We start from the raw sequence: 17,950 nt of genomic DNA, 5'->3' as shown, positions 1-17,950 counted from the left end.
CTTGGGAAACGGTTCCGAGAGGAAACTTAATAGTAGGCAGGTGAGGGGCCCAAGATATAAGTCGGTGAGTGATGGGTGGTGAGCGGTGGTGAGCTGCGAGCAAGCGATAGGACCCGAGCTAAGGATAGGTAGTGAGGTGTGCTCGAGCTTTATGACAAGCAGGGCAGAATGAGCAGGGAAAGGAAAAGGCAAAGCTTCCTAGGTCCTGGGATAGCGTTTGCTTGCCTTAGCGCAGGTTGCTAGCGACGCACCGTTCGCGACGACACAGTTTTTATGCAGGTTGTTCCAAGGCGGCGGGGAAGAAGAGCTCTGAGAGGTGTGATTGAGGTGTGGTTGAGGTGATGGTCGCAGCGGTCGGTGTAAGTCGTCGTTTATCTGTCGAGGAGGAGGAAGATGAATGGACAAGGTAGTGGCGTGCCCAAGGTAGCTCAAAGGTATGTATGAATATGTGTTTATGCCACCGAAATCCAAGGTCGAATCCCACGTCTTTGCTTTTGGTGAGAGAAGTCGCTTTCGGTCGCCGACCGAAACCATCAGCAAAAGATGTGCAGCAACGCAAGTAAGCAAACTCGCATGAGGTACGCGCTGAGGGCTGCTCGATAAGCTGAATGTCCGAATCCGACAACGGTTAGGGAAAAGGCAAGGGGAAGAACAAAAACAAACAATACCTTTCCTTACACAGTCAAGAAAGTTCAAGGAAAATTGAGAAAGCAGCAAGCGGCGGCACGTAGAGAAATATGTCCTCGTCTTGAAGAAGTAGATTACCCTCTCTCTCATCAATTCTTTCTTTCGCCTCTCCGGCTCAATGGACATTCCCCTTAGGTCCCTTGTATATAGCTCTGTGTCTCTTTGTGTGTGTGTGTGTGTGCATCCAATTCCTCCTTATCTAAAGTACCTTACCAGCCAAGACAGTCGGCTGGAATGTTGTCTCTCAACACCACGCCAGAATCGAAAGGGGGGGAAGGATGGAAAAGTCCCCTGTGCATCGTCTGCGACCCTGCAGACGGACAGTAGTATGCAAGGCGAGGAGCTATGGTATCTACTATGTACCGCACATGCGTACATGCCACTATGCATGCATAGCAGGAAAATAAAACCTGGGGGAGAAAGAGAAAAAAAAAAGACCTGACCAAAATCCCAAGCCAGAAATTGTGCTGTCGCAATGAAACACAAGACATACGCCTTTTCCACCTCATGTTTCCCCATGTTCCAATTATAAATCCCCGTCGTTCGTTTCTGCGTTCAAGGAAAAGCCACGGTGGGAGCCTTTGGAGCCCCGGACTGGGGAGAGTTTCTCTCCGGCTGGGTCCCGGACCGCTCCGGTTGGCTGCTTCGCGCCTCGCCTCCCCTACGGCTCTGCCACCTTGATGCTAGCCTTGCGCATTCGACCACTCCGTCTTAACCCGCTCGTATCTTCGCCTTGGTCGGATTCTTCACCCGCGGCTCTGAGGCGCTTGTTTCCAAGCCTACTCCCCGCGCAATCTTCGAGTGTCTCCGATGTGCTCGCTGCGGGTCGCTTTCGTCCCCGGATACGCGCCTCCTCGTCGCGCCCCAGGAACCGGTGGATAAGGCGGTGGTCCAAGATGCGCTGCTCCTTATCTTGAGGCCCGGCCCTCTCAGTCTTCGGCCAAATGTAACCGTAGAGCTTAGAGTGGCGTTCGCAGCGCGGGCACGAACTCTTGGTGTAGTACGCATTTTGCTGCACAAATGCTGTCTCGCAATTCATGCAGCGAACCCATGCCGTCTGCGGCTCTGATAGCAACAGCGGTGTTAGAGTATAGTCGCCGGGCGTTCGGGTCTTTGCGGGTGGTGTGGTCTCCTTGATAAAGGTGCGCCGCTGATACTTGCGCTTCTTCAGAGGTGGCTGGTCACCACCGCTCTCCACCGTCTCAGCAACCTTTGCACAGACTTTGATACTGTCAGTGATCGGCGCAGGATTTTCTGTCGATACCGGTGCTTCGACCTTTGCAGTCAGCACGGTGACGGAGCTGCGATCGCCCAACTCGTCTTGCTCTATTGACGCAAGAGCCTCAACCTTTGACGTTTTCACCACGGCCTCACGACGAGAGCTTCCGAGCGACTCTTTTGTTGAGAGGGATTTAGCAACGTTTTGTGTCAGCTTCAAACTGCTCGTGCTAGAGCTTTTTGATGCGCCTGTTGGTGACATTGCCACTGGCTTCGTGCTCACGCTGCTGCACATAGCAGCTGCGATACTCATACGATCCTGGATCTTGTACGAAGGGACGCTCGCCGGGTATAGCCACACTGGAGGGTTTGGACCCGAGGTTTTAGAAGGCGGTGACGGAGGATTGCACAAGGACGAGATGGGAATTGACCGGGAGACAACAACAGATCCAGCTCGACTGGTGTCTGGCATTTCCTTTTGGCCCCTTCTTTGCGACGAGTATGGCGCCGCCTTAGCCAGTGCTTGCTCCGTGGTCTCCTCATACTCCTCTTTCTTGACAAGCTCCGAATGCTTCTGACGTTGGCTCGGTTCCGGGGAGTCTTTCTCCGGCTCAGTAATGTCCGTCACCGACCCGTCTTCGTTTCCGCTACTGGTCAATGACATGCTGCGCACAGACTCGGAGGCCGAGCTCTCTGTTGACGTGACAATGGCTTCCTGACGGGCTTTGGCTGCTTGCGTAGCCGAAATTTTTCGTCTTTTGGATGGCGTGATGGGCGGTGTGACGAGTGAATCGAAAGACTGCTTCTTTTCTGGTGAAAGAGCATCTGACATTGGTGAGTCGACTGCTAGAGAATCTCGGCCAGATTTCCCGCTCCTGAGTCGTGATTTAGACACTCGCGGCCGGATGTCTGGCGTGACAGAAGGTGTTCGAGACGACGGGCCGGCGCTATCGTCCCTTCTCCTCCGCCGCAAAGAGTATCCGTCCAAAGCGGACTCCTCGATGCTTTTCTTAACCACAACTTCTCCTTCTGCCGGTGCCCAACCGTTTGCACATCTGTCTTCGCATGTTCTGCATAGACATTCGCAGTTGTCCTCCCCGAAGTAGTTCTCGGCATATGTGACGGTAATCTCTTCGCCAACATCGATGTTCCTCGTCGCAATGATCTCAATCGTGGCTGAAGACGTAGTCATGAGCTTCGCATTGGCTCTGCAGTCGTGGTTCGCAAATCGGGCAGGGCCCATGAACAGGCTGGCGCATTTGTTCCTGGCGGAAATAATGATGCTAAAGTCCTTCTTCCGGGCCGTCATTTCTCGCTCCTCCTCGGGTGAAATGTTGACCTGCGTTCCGGCCAAGTACTTGATCGTCTCGTTTCGCCGTATAAAGCGTCGGGCCGTGATGGCGGCTTCGTGCGAAACAATCGTGTAGCGGTTCGTCGAGTTCACCTCAAATGGGCAGTCAGGAAGGTAAATCTGGACATAGCGGCGCATATGACGCTTGAAGTCATCCTTGGATTTGTCCGTCTTGAGGGCGGCGAAGAACTTGCGGAAGCCATCGGTAGCTAGCAACTTGCGCTCGGCGGATTCGAGGTCTTTGCTGACAGCGAGCTCGTCGCGGATGATTTGGGTAATGTCCTCCTCCCGCACACCTCGCGAAGGATGATAGGAGTTTCTGTTCTTGGGAATCGTAGTCCAGTAGAAGACCTGCAAAGTGTCAGCTTCTTCAGCCCCCAAATGTCCGAGGCATGGCTGCCCGGCGGAACCGAAACCCATACATGATCGACTAGAGCATCAGTCAGGAAATCATCGTACGATGCCAGTTGCGCCAATGTCAGCGTCTGCTTATTCTTCTGCTTCTTTGCCGTAGCAGCAGAGGGCGGCATCGTGAGATACGGATGAGCGTTGACGGCGTCGCAGTTGTCGTCGGCGGCGCAAGTTGGAAGGAGCGAGTCCGAGGCGAGGTCGGGGAAGGCTAAACGAGCGTCGAGGGACCAGCGTCAGCGCACAGAGCAAGGAGTGGACGAAGGACCAAATGTGAGGTCGGGCTCCCTTCGACAGCCCAAGGTCAAGCGCAGCAAATGATGTGGGGGAGTGACAGCTGGGCCACGATTGTCGCAAGTCGGCCGCTAAGGATAGGGACCAGAAACAGATGTGGGTGAGACCGGGAAGAAGGTTGTTGTGTCCAAAAAGGCGCAAAAAGATGAGAGAAGGGTCAGCTCAGGGTGGGTGTCGTCATGTCTTCCGGTCCAAAGTCCAAAGGGGGCATAAACAAGCCAATGAGGACAGGCTGGTCAGGGCAGGCGGGTGGTTGTGGAGATTAATGCGCAGGGCCGTCGTAGATCATACTCGGTACGGTAGGATCTGAAAGAAGAACAAACAAGTCGTGGACCCTCCTGTCGATGAATGCTCAAGGAATGAATGTAGGAATCAAAATAGCTTCATCCACAAGTACCGGAAGGGAGGCTCTGTGGGTGACAAAGACGTCGGACAACGGACGATGGAGCGGATAAAGAGATGAGAATGAGGAGGGAAATGAGACAAATAAGTGGATGTGGTTAGGTTGAGGTGGGAGGTGGGATGTGGGATGTAGTGAGGTGAGGTGTGTGTGTGTGTGTGAGGCTGGACGTCAAGAGACCTGAACTCAAGATGAGCAGGAAACAGCAATGGAAGTCGCCGTCTTGTCCCAATTTTAATTCGCTCTTGCCGGGTGGAAAGTTGGTTGCTTCGGGTAGTTCCTTCCCTCTCTTACTCTCCTGCACAAACTCAGTCTCAATTCGTTCGGATCCGACTCAGAGCACTCCGTACTTTCGGAAGGTATTGACAGCAAGTCCCAATGGAACAAGTTCCAGATTCCAGGTTCCTTCCTTCCTTTCCAGCTTTCCAGGGGAGCAGACAGACCAGCCAGACAGAGACGCAGGACGGGAAAGAGGGAGGGAAGCAAGAAAGGCAGGGAAACATTGGATTGCGCCTTACCGGGGGGTTTGATGGCCAATCAAAAGTTACAAAACTCAGTGGCTAGGCAATTATCGTTGAAGTGGCCCCAAGTGAGCACTGAGACGTCAAAATAGTCGCACAGACCAAGTTTTGACCGGCTACGTCAGCCAATGAGATGCGCTCATGCATATGTAGCTAACCTCTTTTGGCTGTCAGAGGCCTGCCCGCAGCAACGGGACAACATGCAGCTCTTGAAGTGGGTCATGAGGTCCACTTCACTGGTCGATTCTGGGCTACCGGATCTACATCAGCCCGTTGTTCCGACGTGGAATTCAACTTTGCAGTCCCACCTTTTCGAGATAGCTTCATAGAGCCAGTGGCCAGCCAGGGGAGATTCGATATACCACAGCCTACCACGAGGTCCCGCCGCCAAAATGATTCAATTAAAGGTATGTCATCTTCTTTGATTCGCGAAAATCGAATCAGCACGCTAACGCGCACTCAGACGGTGCTGCAATGCATCGACAACTCAGGTGCTGCCATGGTCGAATGCGCCATGGTTGTCGGCCAGAAGAAGCTCGCCCGCATCGGTACGATCCTGTCGTCCACTTCCGAACCCCCCTTACCTCACGCGATTCGATACCGAGACTAACACATATCCAATCGCAGGTGACAGAATCGTCGTCGTGGTTCAGAAGCACAGAGGTGCCAGCGAGGGTGGCATGGCCGGCTCATCAGCCGCCAACAAGGTCAAGCGCGGTGACATGCGCCATGCCGTCGTTGTCCGCACCAAGCAAAAGACTCTCCGCCCCGACGGTAGTGTAATTCGGTTCGACGACAACGCCTGCGTTCTCATCAACAAGGCCGGCGACCCCGTTGGCTCTCGCATCAACGGCGTCGTTGGTGCTGAGCTGAGGAGGAAGAAGTGGAGCAAGATCCTTTCCATGGCGCCCATGCACGCATAAAGGAAACGGCGATGGGACGAGGGAGGAGCAGGTACAACAAGAAAGACGTGTAGGATCTTTGTAAAAGTATAGGAGAAATGAGTCGTCAGAGTGGGGGAAGTGTATTATACGAATGCATGAGCCGGCGTTTCCAGGGTTGGCAGTCGATACCAATCTCCATCAAATACAAAAACATTCAGAAAGTCGAGATGAGTCTGGTCACAAGTCAAAGGTCACTTTCAGATAGGTCGCAATGGCGCAGAATAGTGATTCCCATCGAGGTAAATGTAATTCAATGGTCTGTATGATATCTAAAGACAAAAACTGTGGCCGCCCCATGGCCTTTTTCCCCCAATCGAGAGCTCGAACGCCAGAATACTCCTTACAATGCATGATAACCTCCTCTAGAACAATCTTAGGGTATCTTCAAACGGTCGTCTCTTTTACTGGAAGATGTGACCGCAATCGCAGCAGACATAGAACAATTTCTGCACGAGAACGCGTTAGCCTTCGGAACATCTGAAAGGATGCTGAGAAATAAGAAAGACGCGGGTTGTACTAACCATGCCCGTCTCGGCGCTTCGCTGCTGGGACTGGAAGAAGACGGCTTCGCCAGCCTTGCAGACGGGGCATTCCTTGTTTGATCGTGGAAGCTAGATCCGGGAAAGATGCAGCGTCAGCCAGCTGATCATGAGGGAGGTCTCGTGCCCAAGGTGAAAGCCAAAATCCCATTGCAAGAGCCAGGTCCAGGGGATATCATCCAGGAATATGTTGTGTGGTAACGCGTGGCGGAATCGCCCTTCACTGGCTGACAGCCAGCTGAAAGGTAGGCCACGAGACTTTGCGGTTGGCGGAGTCAGGCTCATTGTGGAGTGCGATGCCCGCGAACCCGTGGTTGATCTCGTCGGAAGTGACCGATTCCTTTTCTTCGTCGTACTCTTCGAGGGCCTCGTCTTCGGCCATGTCCATCAGGTCGTCCCATGTGATCTCCGTCTTCTTGCTCTGGGGACCGTCGTGCTGGTGGGTAGGGGCCGCTGAGACGTTGAAGTCGTCGGACGGATTACCGCAGCCGCTGCAAAGGATGGCGTGGCCGCAGCCGATGCATACAACAGGGGCAAGAACAGACTGGGGATCACCTACAGTAGGATCCGAACCGACATCCTGTGTGACACCGGCGGTCTCACCGGCGGCGTTGTTCATGACGTTGCGGAAGACGCAGGTGGACTGAGCCTCCTCGGTAAACTGGCAGGTTCGGCAGGTGAATTGGAGGCGGTGAGTCTCTTCGTCCTCCTTGGGGTAGAGCATGTTGGAGCATTCGGAGCAAAAGCGAAAGGTAATCTGCTCAAGCTTCTTGTTCGCGCCGTCGTCTTGGGAGTTTGTGCTCATGGGGGTCGCCATCGTGGTGTCGGTCGCGTAGCGATTCTTGTGCGTCGGGGAATGAGTTGATTAATCAGAGGGAGTTTAGTAGTTTCGCAGTATCGTCGTCGCGTAAGTCTATAGATCAAGATCGGGTTGTTGAGCGCGTTATTGAAAGTCGGGCAGCGGTGTGCAATGTTTGAGGTTCAGGCAGAAGGCGGAAAAGCGAAGTGCGGCGCAAATAATCGAAAGGAACCTGATGGAGAAAGGCGCACGTTCCTTTTTGCAGTGCGGGAGGCGCAAGGTGGGGCCGCGGCGGTGAATCAGAGTGGAATGGAATTTCGGTGAGCTATGGTCACTGGTTCACCGAGACGTGTTTCGGTGAGTTACTGCCATGGTTCATCTGAGATGCCAACCTGACTGTAATGTAATATTAGTGAAGTGAGGCCGCCACCTCTTGTGACTCATAGGGCTATGCCAACTTTCTATGACCTAACTACTTGATATTTGGTGTTTGAGATGAGAGACTAGGACTCGATTACGAGTGTACTGAACTACTTCGAATCAAGATGGGCCAAAGACCAGCTCCCCCAAGGCAAGCTTTCACAAGGAAGCTTGCGTTCCGGTCATTTGCTACCCTATCTGAGGTTATCATGTCTATGTCTGAACTATCTGTACCCCATAAATCGTCTTAAGTTCTAGAACTTCATCCATCATTATACAACATGTTGCAGCTAGGAGTAGGTTCTCACGTATAGCAAAGTCGAGATCTACAGGGCCTCAACGAGAAGAACGGTACACACATGGTACCGCGAGACCTACTGATAGCAGGCAGCGTTGAGGATGAGCCAACGTCGGCCTATCACGGAGCAACTTAAAACAGGTTTGGACATGTTGCTGATCACTTTTCTCACTGGACTTTTCGATGAGGCCGAAGATATTTCAGGCAATGGGGGGAGGCCTCGTTTAGAAGCTCTACATTCAGATGAGGGGCACTCGTTGCTGGTCGAAAATTAAGGCTCAACTGTCGCTTAGCCTAACCTGAGACTTTTAGATCTCACGAATGACATCTCTTCAATTCTCCATTTCTCCTTTCCCTCGAGGAAAACCTGATAGACTGCGGCTTGATAAGATGGATCGACAGGTCTGGGACGGGAAACCCTTGCGTCGAATAAGACGTGTGACGAGTTTCCCGTCCAAGGTCGGGAGAGAAGGTCTGGTAGGTGAAACTTTGTAAGCTGACCAAGACGAGCACGGGACCATAGCTACACGTGATTTGACAGGAACTGGAACAGAATGGAACCAATAAGGGCACAAGTTTCGATGCGCTGGGGGGAATGATCAGCTTCCCCCTCCAGCGCCCTGTTCCCCGCCTTTCAGGGACACAACTTTTTTGATGGCTCCCGTCCCGGCGTCCACGAGTCCAATGCTAAGGTACGTAGTAGGTCCCTATCCGGCCTGGTTCCCTGTCAGAGGTCACCAGGTCCCCCGTAGCCCTCCCCCCACTCCCCACTAACGCTCGTCGACAGCGGATATCCATTGTTCAAGTGGCATGAAAGATATTCCTGGTGGCTTAGGTAACCCACCATTGTGGCCCGTACCTTGACTTTTTTGCGCCTTTTTGCTCCCCCTCCTTCCCGCTGTGGCCCCCCATTATCTACTACGTATGTTCGCACCCAGCATAGAAGCAAGGCCTCGTTGGTGGTTACCCCAGCAGCCGCACGTCATCCTCTCTCTCACCCAATCCATTCGAGCCAAGCTGAAGAACCTCCCCCCGTCCAGTTGCGTTGGCTAGGTGCATCGCCAAAACCCCAGCTCTTCCCCAGCTGCACCTTGCCTTTACCTTCTATTGCCTAGGTACTTTACCTTACTTTACCTTAGGTACCTTACGGAGTACCTTGGCATTGTCTCCTCCGTTCGGCTGCCGTAGGTACCTTTACGTTACCCGGTATACCTTGCCTTTCCGAGTACATTTGTACCTCGACGCCCACCCTCCTCGCCTCCATCGTCGTGCTGCTCTTCTTCTTCCTTATTCTGCCAACTCCACGTTTCTTACACTTCAGTACCTTACTCCACGACAGCTTCGTTCCTTGCACCAACTTCTCCCGCCGCTGAAGTTTCGTTCCCCGCAGCTATCGCAACAGCTTCTTCTCGTCTCTCCCGTAAACAAACTCACGCGCAACAATGGTGAGTAAGCAGTGATACATCTCGTATCCGGAGCAGAGCCTTTTCCCTCTCTGCACCCTCGACACCCGACCCCGCTCGATTCCTTGGTGCACAGCTTCACCTATTATCGCGCAGCCTCGTCTCCGGGCCGTCGCATGCTCTGCTGTTGACCTTTCTCTGCGCCTCCCACAGAGCCTGGCGGCGGCGGCTTACCAACCAAGACAATCCCATTCTTAGCAGACGACTAATACAAATCCTCACCAGGCTGACACCGGTCTCCCCCCCGGCTGGGAAGTGCGACACTCCAACTCCAAGAACCTGCCCTACTACTTCAATGCCGCCGAAAAGGTCTCACGCTGGGAGCCGCCTGCGGGAACCGACACCGAGAAGCTGAAGCACTACATGGCCACCCATCACAGCGCTGGCGCCGGCGCAAGATCCCAGGCTGTTCCTGTGCCAGAGGGAAAGATCCGCGCTGCCCACCTGCTGGTCAAGCACAAAGACAGCCGGCGCCCTTCCAGCTGGAGAGAGGTACGCAAACCACCTACCGAAATGTTTTCAGTTTTCAGAGTACAGACAGCTAACAACGCCTGTCAAAATAGGCCGAAATTTCCCGCACCAAGGAGGACGCACTCGAGATCATCAAGGCTCACGAGGCCAAGATCATGTCTGGTTCCACCACGCTCGGCGAGCTGGCCCTGACCGAGTCCGACTGCAGCAGTGCCCGTAAGAGGGGTGACTTGGGCTACTTCGGCAAGGGTGACATGCAACGGGAGTTTGAAGAAGCTGCCTTTGGTCTTAACCCCGGCGACATCAGCGGCGTCGTGGAGACGGCGAGCGGCCTGCACTTGATTGAGAGGTGAGTGATTCGAGTTTTGTTGCTTTTGGCAACCCCCTATTCCACTTACAGTTCCACTAACCACCCGGATCACAGACTGGAGTAAATGAGACAGAGTAGAGACGAACAGCATCATGCGCGTGTAAGCAGGCAGGGGGTTCACAGAAGGAGGGGGAAAAAAAAGGTCAACCAGTGCTCAGTGCCGGTGGACATGACACGGCTGGCCCAGCTGAGCCAGCCAGACGTTTATGACATTTGTTTTGCAAAATTGTTTTCTATCACGCGCTTGCCACTGGCATAACTGTATATCAAAAAATACCAAATGCGCTTCTGAAGAGAGCCCACGAGCTCACAAGTACAATTTGCCTCCCTCCGCCCCTTTTTCTATGGAACAATCATGCTATGCTATGCTGCGTACATCAACCAGAGCGCCGCCTTTCATGCTCCGGGTCACCGATTTCATGCGCCAAACTACCTCCAGGGACCTCAAGATACCTCACCATATGGGACTCTGTCCGGTCCCATGCCGGCAAGCTTCATCAAGGTAGTCGTAAACGGTTCGACCGCACTGAAGACGACAGTAAAGATCCCAAACACGGTCATCGAGAGAGCAGCATAAGGCGCAGCCCGGCTCTTCCTCTCATAGAGATAGGAGACGCCCATGGCCGCGCCGTTGATGCCAATCGCCGTCCCTACCCCAATGGTAAGCGCATCGTCTCTCGGTCTCTCGTCTTCTTCTTCGTCCACGTCAATGTGCGACTCTCTAGCTGAGTCAAATCCCAGCTTCCTCAGCATGGACGGGTACATCAGCTGTCCCAATATGCCGTTGCTCACCACCAGTGCCGCGGTGACGACATCGTTCCCATAGACCGCCTCTATAGCAGGTCGCGCCAGTGCCAGCGTCGTGCAGCGCGCTGCAAAGGAGAGCGCCTCACGAGGCCCGAGATCAACCGCTCTGCCGAGCAGGACGGACACAAAGATGTTGAGTGCCGCAAAGATAGTCGAAAGAACAACCACGGCTGCGCCGGCGCGAGACCAGATTTGCTTCCGACACTCGTAAAGCTTGAACCCCCAGACAACGAAGCCGACCTCAAGGATCGAGATGGCCGCGTCGCCGGCGCCGAACCAGTCGCTCGTGAGGTAAGATCCCGATACCTTTGAGGTCCAGATGAGGGAGAGAGTCCTACCGCGCGAGAATTGGGACATCGTTTCATTAATGGGCGTGCCCGTGGCAGCGGCTTTGGCACGAGTGTAGGCTATCATGCCGAGGGTCATTAGGAGGACCGGGTTAAGCAGTGTCGTGATAGTCATCTTGAGCCCTTGTACGCTGGAGAGGATGTCGCTGCGTCCAAAATTGCGCTGCAGTCTTGTGCTGCTGATCCAGGTGAACCACAGCATGCATCCATCGAGGATGCGGTCATCGCCTAGGGCATACGAGACAGGGATGCCTACGGTGAGTAGGAGCAAGATTGATAGAACGATTGGGTAGCACTCCTTGAGCCAGCTAAACCTTTGGGTACCCTTTCCGCTCGAGACTTGGGGCTGCTGCGAGCTGGAAAGCGATGTCCGATCTTGATAGTGGCCCAGTGGGCTCGGAGGTGGGACAGGGGTCGGACAGTCACTATCGGTGAAGTAAGCCGAGACGGTCCTCGAATCTGGACCCAGTCCCGCTTCCTTATCGGTATGGTATCCGTTGATCGTGGTTCCGTGTAGGGTCGTTGACTCGGAAGGCCTGCGGCTGAGGGTTGGAGGAGGCATCTGGATGCGTGGTATAGGAGTGTCTTGCCCGCCAGACTGCCATGGTTGGTCGACTTCGGTGTCATCGTCGCTTCTCTTTTCAGATTCGCGAAGGGGAAAGGCTGGAATTCTGAGTATCCCGGCAAAGATGCCCCAAGAAAGCAGGAAGATCAATACCCAAAAGACGACGTTGGTGTTCACTTTGTCTGTCAGTCTTGAAATGTGAAAGATTACTTTTTGGTGTCAAGGTGAACTCACCAAAGTTTCCAATTACCCTTCCAATGCCCTTACCGCCAAGCAGTCTATCCTTAGTAATCATGACGATGGGCACCGGAAAGCCAATGCCCAAGTTGCTATTGATGAAGTCGACCTGGCCAGGTTAGTACTTGCGAACAGTGGTGAGGTGAGAACAAAGGTGAAGGACAAACCTTGTACTTGATGTGGCGGTGGTAGAAGCTTTCTGACTCCGGACAAAGGTATGAAATCGCGAACATGAAACAGAACACCACAGCCATGCCAATGATGGGTGACAGGTAGTCAAGTCGGACTTCGTACAGACCCAGGAAGAGACTCCATATGAGCAATTCGCTAGCGAGGTAAATCACCCCGACCCAGAAGATATCACGCATCCGCTGGCGTATGAGGCGGGTGCAATGTTCCCATCTGTCGGTGCTGTTTTCTTCGGTATCTCTCCTGAACATTCGCAATGGCAAACGGACTCTGGGAACATTGTCTGTCAAATGTCTGAGTTTGAGTCTGAGACATTGGAGGATCTGGGAGAGAAGCTCGAAGCGAGCAGAGGTTCTTGTAAACATGTCGTGGTAGAGGGGGGAGGACGAGACGAGACGGGTCTCAGGGTGAACAGGAGGGTGTTGTGTGACAATATGTCCAAGAGTGATTTGATTCTGACTTTACCCTAGGGTGAAGTCCCAAGTAGCAAATGCAATCAGATCCACAGGTAAAACGAGGTGGAAAACAAGGCCGCAGTTGGTAAAGATACAGGGAAGCACAAAGAGGCTCTTGCTTCCCAGTTCCCGTCATCCAGTGTCGTACACGAGCGGTATATATCCACGAAGAAGGGAAGAAAACAGTATGGGAAGCTCGACGAAAGACAGTCTTTGGGTTCGCCACGGAACGGGTACTAGAATACGAAGTCGGCCCCCATTCCCATTCTAGTGAATGAAGAGCGAGTGGGGTCCAAGAGGAGAAGTCAGAAGGTGAAGTTGAAGGTGAACATGAAGGCGGATGGGGTCCGGCGGAAGGTGAAGTGTGCGGGGCCCACCCGGTATTCCATGGTTGTGGATGGCTTCACAAACGCTGGATGAACGCACGATAGGCCCGGGAGCGTCCTTGTCGACAGGTCCTAGTGGCAAGTCCAGCAACTCTGAACAAATGGGAGAAAGCAGAATCATCCCAAAGATGTTTTTGTTGCTAGTGTGGAACGGATCCAAGAGTCCGAGGTACGAGTGGCCAAGATATGCGGTTGGTCCATCGATATCGTTCTGTTGGTGATAGAGATGCTGAGTCGATGCATCACATTTTGCGGCAGGGCTTCACCGGAAAGCGATCAGGCCTGTTTGAATTGGCTTTCCGAGATATCGTAGCAGGGTTAATTGCATATCTTCGAAGAAGACCCTCCAATGACCCCTCCGTCCGGACCGTGCCGGAAGTCTGGAAGCCCATATCTGGCAGCCCGATGGTCGGCTCGCTGCTCATCCGATGGGTAATAGCCCTCATGCCAAAAGTGACAGCATGTGTGTGTGGCAGATGCCAAAAGTGACAAGATGCAACGGGACGCTCAAGCCATCTCCCGTCCTTGTTGATGTCTGTCCTGAGAGATGCAAGCTGCACCCTTCCAGGCGGGGAGGGGCGGACTGACGGCAAAGCGGCGTGTGCTGCAAACGATATCCAGAATAGGTCAGACCTGCTTTGAAGATGCTGATTGTGTGCCTGCGTCAATACGATTCTCTGTAAAGATGTATGGTTTCTTGCAGAAAACAGACGTCGCTTACTGGGTAGGTTGAAGATGACACAGATCAAGCCGGTCTTCCTTGACACTCCCGGAACCATTTGGGGATGCCTGAACAGAGCTGTGACGGAAAGCTGCCGGGACTGTGGTTGTGGCCGTTGTTCCGCAAGATGCGTGTCTCCAGTCTCGCACCCACACTTCTTTTGATTGAGTTACGGATCGCTGAACAGGGCAGCTTGTTGTTGGTCGTTGATTATTGAAGGGAAGTGGTGGGAAGGGGATGTCGTGTAAGTCTATCGGCCGTATCACCGATGCTGCAAGGTACGTACTCAGCATGATATTGGATGGGGCCGCTGCAGACGTTGACGGACCGCTTTAGGGCCCGTGCAGACGGGAGGCTGCTCGTCTGCGGTATATGGTTGGTCATCTTGACCTTTTGGTGGGGGTCTATCTGGTTTTGGACTAGTCGACCGCCTCTCTCGGTGGGCTTCCTTTTGTTTCTGTTTGCACCTCACCGCACCTCATTCATTGCATTGGACACTCACTCACTCAACTCATTCGTCGCTTTGATGAACCTCTCACTTATGTTCTCCTCTTGGCCTTGATCAATTCATCTCACCTGTTCGGTTTGAGTTGTCCTTCATTTGCCCTCGGCTCCCATATCATAGTATACGAACAGACAAACGGATCATCCCCTTTAATCGAGTCCAAGCCTGAAGGGAAAAAGGAAAATAGCAGCCCGAGCCGAGACGACACGGCTTCACTATCTACACTCTTGTGTACAATACCAACACAACCTCTCCGACTTTACCGCCCGCTTGCACCAACAACGGCAGTGTGTGCTGCGTCAAGACGTCGTGACTTGGCTACACCCAACGGAAGCCAAAATACCCCGGAACCTTTAGACGTTTTTGTCTCCCCTCCGCTGGCCTCTGTTACCATGCCATCTGTGGACCAAACCACAAACCTCGGCCGTCTTCCGTCATTGGACAACCGCATTCCGTGTGTGCTTGCTACAGCCGTTCCCTTTTAGGAAACGAACTTCCGACCCCGTTTCTTCACACCTTTCCATCGTGGCCACACCTTCATTCCTCTCCATTCTTCGAATCCGCGTCAAGTTCGGGGGCGACAGGCATCATCAGTCAGACCCCAAGGCTTGTCCCGTCTTTGGTTGATTTGGAACTCTGTCCACGTGCAGCAGCACTTTAATTCATAAGTCGTTGGTTGTTGAACACCAAGTCCTACGGAAAGAGGGGCATACCATTTCTGGCCCCCTCTGTTCAACCACCCTTACAACCTCAAAGAAATCCTTCAGGACTAGCCACCTTCCAATTAAGGTGTCTGCTCGCCGCTATGGATGTCTCAAAGCTGGAACACATTGTACGAAGCTACGGTATCGCCATTGACAGACACACCCTTCAGGCAGCCCTCGATGACCCAGAGCACGGAACTGCCTTTACCGAATGGGCCCGCCTTCACCTTGGCCCCGAGAATCTGCTGTCCAGAGATGAACTAGCCTTGTAAATGCTATCACGAGTATCACACGCTCAGTTACGTGCCTATGGCTAATCAATATGGGGTCGGTAGGTACACAGCCCTGGACAGATCCGGTCAGATCGACAAGTTGGTTGAGTCGCAGGATTTAGCTGCTGTTCAAGCTGTAAGCGAACGCGAGATACAGACTGCCATTGAGGAGCTCAACCGGTCGACTGCTGCCATTGTCAAGCAGACCGAGACCTTGAAGCAGCAGCAGGATGCCCTGTCGAAGCTGGTCAAGACCCATTCCAGGGTCGAGGAGGCTCGCTCCGATCTCGTCTTCCAACGAAACCAGAAGCATGATGCTGAGAGCAGGAAGATGATGACCACGGTGAGTTGTGTTGCTCCCGTTACCGGAAGCCACTTTGCTGACATGAGACTCAAAGGTCGAGGAGCTGTCTCAGAGTCTAGAGTACAAGGCGTCGGACCTCGAACAGCAAACCAAGGTTTCTGGCAACGGCCTCCAGCAGACTTTAGATAGCTTGCTTCACTCCGACGACAAGCTTCTTTCGAGTCTTCGCAAGCTGGGGCTTGAACTCGAGACTGAGGACCCCGAAGACCGTGAAAACGTAGAAAAGCTTCGCGAAATCTGCATGAGGTATGCGCTCGCCTCACCCACAGTTCCCAAAGACACCATGACTTAGACGCCTGGCGTAGATTGATCAAATACACCGTCGAAACGGTACGCACAAAGCTGGATAGACTCTACCTCGAAGCACTTAGCTCCGCCCATCAGAACGGCGTGACATCACACCCTTCAGACGACGTCAAAACCTCCCAGGAGGAACTAGAGTCTCTCTACGCAGAGATCCTTCCCGTAGCTCAGATGTCGGTGGAGCAGCAACACCTCGAGCCGGCTCTGAAGTCGCTATCGAGCAAGAACGGACAGTCTCTGCGCCGCTCCGCCGCTGCAGTCATCTACGTAAGTTTCAACCCAACCCCATGACTAACATTGCAAGTACTGACACGCCCAGATCGACGAGTGCCTAGATTACCTCCTCGACCACATGGACCGTCTCTCCACCCGCATAGAAGCCTACCAATCCCACAAAACAGCAACATCAAGCCTCCTCACTACGGCCCGCGCAGAACTCTCCGCTCCAGTCGCGACGCCAAAGAAGAAGACGCCGACGCAGGACCTCGTCTCCCCCGTCCGCCGCCGCAACAACACAAACCCCGGAAGATCACCCACCCGCGACGCCGCCAGCAACCGTCGCCGCCGCTCCTCGGCTTTTGACGAACCACCCCTCGAAACCCTCCTTCGCTCCCTCGCCATCGCCTTCCCCGAAGACGTCACCGACGGCGCGGGCCAAACGGCCGTGTTAGCCGCTACCTTGGCCGAGCGGCAGACGAAAGCCCGCGATGTGGCAAGGAATGCACAGGAGACGCTGGAGGGTACCGCCGCGACGCAGCTTGCGGATTCGAAGCTCGCGATCCAGTTGTTGCGGGATAGTCTGCTGGCCGAGAGTCCGTTTGGGCATGTGAGGCTTGTGGATGAGGGGATTGAGGCGTCTATCGCCGTTTTGGGACAGGAGGTTGAGAAGGTGAAGGAGAGGGTTGAAAAGGTTGATGCTGGCAAGGCGAGGTTGAGGAGCGAGAGGAAGAGGGAGATTTTGGAGCGATGGGGGCGGTAGTGTCATTGTCGGCTATATTGAGATGGGTCATCCAAATGGTCTCTTACATCAATCTCTTCAGCCTCGTGATGATGTACCATGTTTATGTTCCATTTACTATTACCCATTAATCGTCTTATGCTCGTCTTAGACTGTGTCGACCCAACATGCCGGTATGTCCTTGTCCCTGGAGCTGGGACCTGGTGCTGGAACCGAGTCATGGCAGCTGAAGCAATCGGCCATCTCAATATGCCGCAGAATACTCGGTACCGACTCCATGTTCCCCTTCAGACCCTCTCAGTTTGACTCCACACCAAGACGCAAATGCCAAGATCGGGAGCTTGGGGACTAAGCAGTCCAAGGCGGAAATAAGAACCCGCGTCAAAGTTTATATCAGGTCCCAACGGCTCTAAAGCGGTATTGGGGGCATCGGGCCATGCGGGGACGGGGATATATTATATAACGCAAAGAGAAGACCGGCAATTGCAAGCGCCGTGTCTTGGCATTTTTCGATCCATCGTTTTCGGATTTTTGTACGGGTAAACAATGTTGTGGAAGAGCTCTGTACGCGGGGAAAGCCAGAGACGCGGACACGGCTTATCCTGGTGATGACAGGCACTACACACCTGCGCCGCCGAGAGGGATTGAAGCTATGATGGACACATCTAATGCAAATAATAAACACATCGGGATAGGCAGTGGGAACTGTTAGGGGATAGCTGTAGGCTCGAAAGATGGCAATATATTCAAGTTGGTATCAATTCAAAACTCAAAGTAGGCCGTGCCACCCGGAATTATGCCGTCGAATATCATCGACATGCAAGAAAGTGAAGTTCATTTTCTCATCCGCCGTCTGGGTATATCTCAAAGCAACCAACTTTCCTTCACTAGCAATTATTGTTGTGTGACGAGGCTTCGCTTAGTGTGCATAGCCTAGTCTCCGCAAAAGGCAAG

The 17,950-nt window shown here is 53.5% G+C and overlaps 8 protein-coding genes across 8 annotated transcripts; 4 read left to right on the top strand and 4 right to left on the bottom strand.

Annotated features, from left to right (window-relative positions):
* Positions 1–198: 198 nt before the first annotated feature.
* On the bottom strand, positions 199–813 carry CLUP02_04677 (uncharacterized protein; the record flags this gene model as incomplete). The annotated part of the gene is made up of 1 exon (XM_049283688.1): positions 199–813. The coding sequence occupies one exon, from the start codon at positions 811–813 to the stop codon at positions 199–201; it is 615 nt and encodes a 204-aa protein (XP_049140831.1).
* Positions 814–1,348: 535 nt separating this feature from the next.
* CLUP02_04676 (histone-lysine N-methyltransferase SET9) lies at positions 1,349–3,786 on the bottom strand (the record flags this gene model as incomplete). The annotated part of the gene is made up of 2 exons (XM_049283687.1): positions 1,349–3,607; positions 3,679–3,786. 2 exons carry the CDS (start codon positions 3,784–3,786, stop codon positions 1,349–1,351), a joined length of 2,367 nt encoding a protein of 788 aa, XP_049140830.1.
* Positions 3,787–5,271: 1,485 nt separating this feature from the next.
* On the top strand, positions 5,272–5,802 carry CLUP02_04675 (50S ribosomal protein L14; the record flags this gene model as incomplete). Its single annotated transcript, XM_049283686.1, has 3 exons — positions 5,272–5,286; positions 5,343–5,427; positions 5,507–5,802. 3 exons carry the CDS (start codon positions 5,272–5,274, stop codon positions 5,800–5,802), a joined length of 396 nt encoding a protein of 131 aa, XP_049140829.1.
* A 422-nt stretch (positions 5,803–6,224) lies between these two features.
* On the bottom strand, positions 6,225–7,179 carry CLUP02_04674 (RNA polymerase M/15 kDa subunit; the record flags this gene model as incomplete). Its single annotated transcript, XM_049283685.1, has 3 exons — positions 6,225–6,269; positions 6,345–6,434; positions 6,595–7,179. The coding sequence occupies 3 exons, from the start codon at positions 7,177–7,179 to the stop codon at positions 6,225–6,227; spliced, it is 720 nt and encodes a 239-aa protein (XP_049140828.1).
* Positions 7,180–7,332: 153 nt separating this feature from the next.
* CLUP02_04673 (uncharacterized protein) lies at positions 7,333–8,015 on the top strand (the record flags this gene model as incomplete). Its single annotated transcript, XM_049283684.1, has 4 exons — positions 7,333–7,367; positions 7,427–7,518; positions 7,657–7,811; positions 7,914–8,015. 4 exons carry the CDS (start codon positions 7,333–7,335, stop codon positions 8,013–8,015), a joined length of 384 nt encoding a protein of 127 aa, XP_049140827.1.
* Positions 8,016–9,321: 1,306 nt separating this feature from the next.
* Positions 9,322–10,247, top strand: CLUP02_04672 (peptidyl-prolyl cis-trans isomerase ssp-1; the record flags this gene model as incomplete). The annotated part of the gene is made up of 4 exons (XM_049283683.1): positions 9,322–9,324; positions 9,568–9,834; positions 9,906–10,162; positions 10,238–10,247. 4 exons carry the CDS (start codon positions 9,322–9,324, stop codon positions 10,245–10,247), a joined length of 537 nt encoding a protein of 178 aa, XP_049140826.1.
* Positions 10,248–10,541: 294 nt separating this feature from the next.
* Positions 10,542–14,274, bottom strand: CLUP02_04671 (uncharacterized protein; the record flags this gene model as incomplete). The annotated part of the gene is made up of 10 exons (XM_049283682.1): positions 10,542–10,576; positions 10,642–12,078; positions 12,137–12,248; positions 12,307–12,787; positions 12,889–13,019; positions 13,114–13,380; positions 13,436–13,709; positions 13,754–13,816; positions 13,891–14,082; positions 14,177–14,274. 10 exons carry the CDS (start codon positions 14,272–14,274, stop codon positions 10,542–10,544), a joined length of 3,090 nt encoding a protein of 1,029 aa, XP_049140825.1.
* Positions 14,275–14,416: 142 nt separating this feature from the next.
* CLUP02_04670 (uncharacterized protein) lies at positions 14,417–17,348 on the top strand (the record flags this gene model as incomplete). The annotated part of the gene is made up of 10 exons (XM_049283681.1): positions 14,417–14,433; positions 14,481–14,796; positions 14,867–15,017; positions 15,163–15,346; positions 15,399–15,714; positions 15,770–15,944; positions 16,028–16,305; positions 16,358–16,968; positions 17,018–17,090; positions 17,148–17,348. The coding sequence occupies 10 exons, from the start codon at positions 14,417–14,419 to the stop codon at positions 17,346–17,348; spliced, it is 2,322 nt and encodes a 773-aa protein (XP_049140824.1).
* Positions 17,349–17,950: the final 602 nt, after the last annotated feature.

Source organism: Colletotrichum lupini, chromosome 2 (assembly GCF_023278565.1).
Source record: "Colletotrichum lupini chromosome 2, complete sequence".
In the NCBI taxonomy this organism is placed as follows: Eukaryota; Fungi; Ascomycota; class Sordariomycetes; order Glomerellales; family Glomerellaceae; genus Colletotrichum; species Colletotrichum lupini.
The sequence above is the reverse complement of the archived record's forward strand: the minus strand, read 5'-3'. Positions and strand labels throughout refer to the sequence as shown.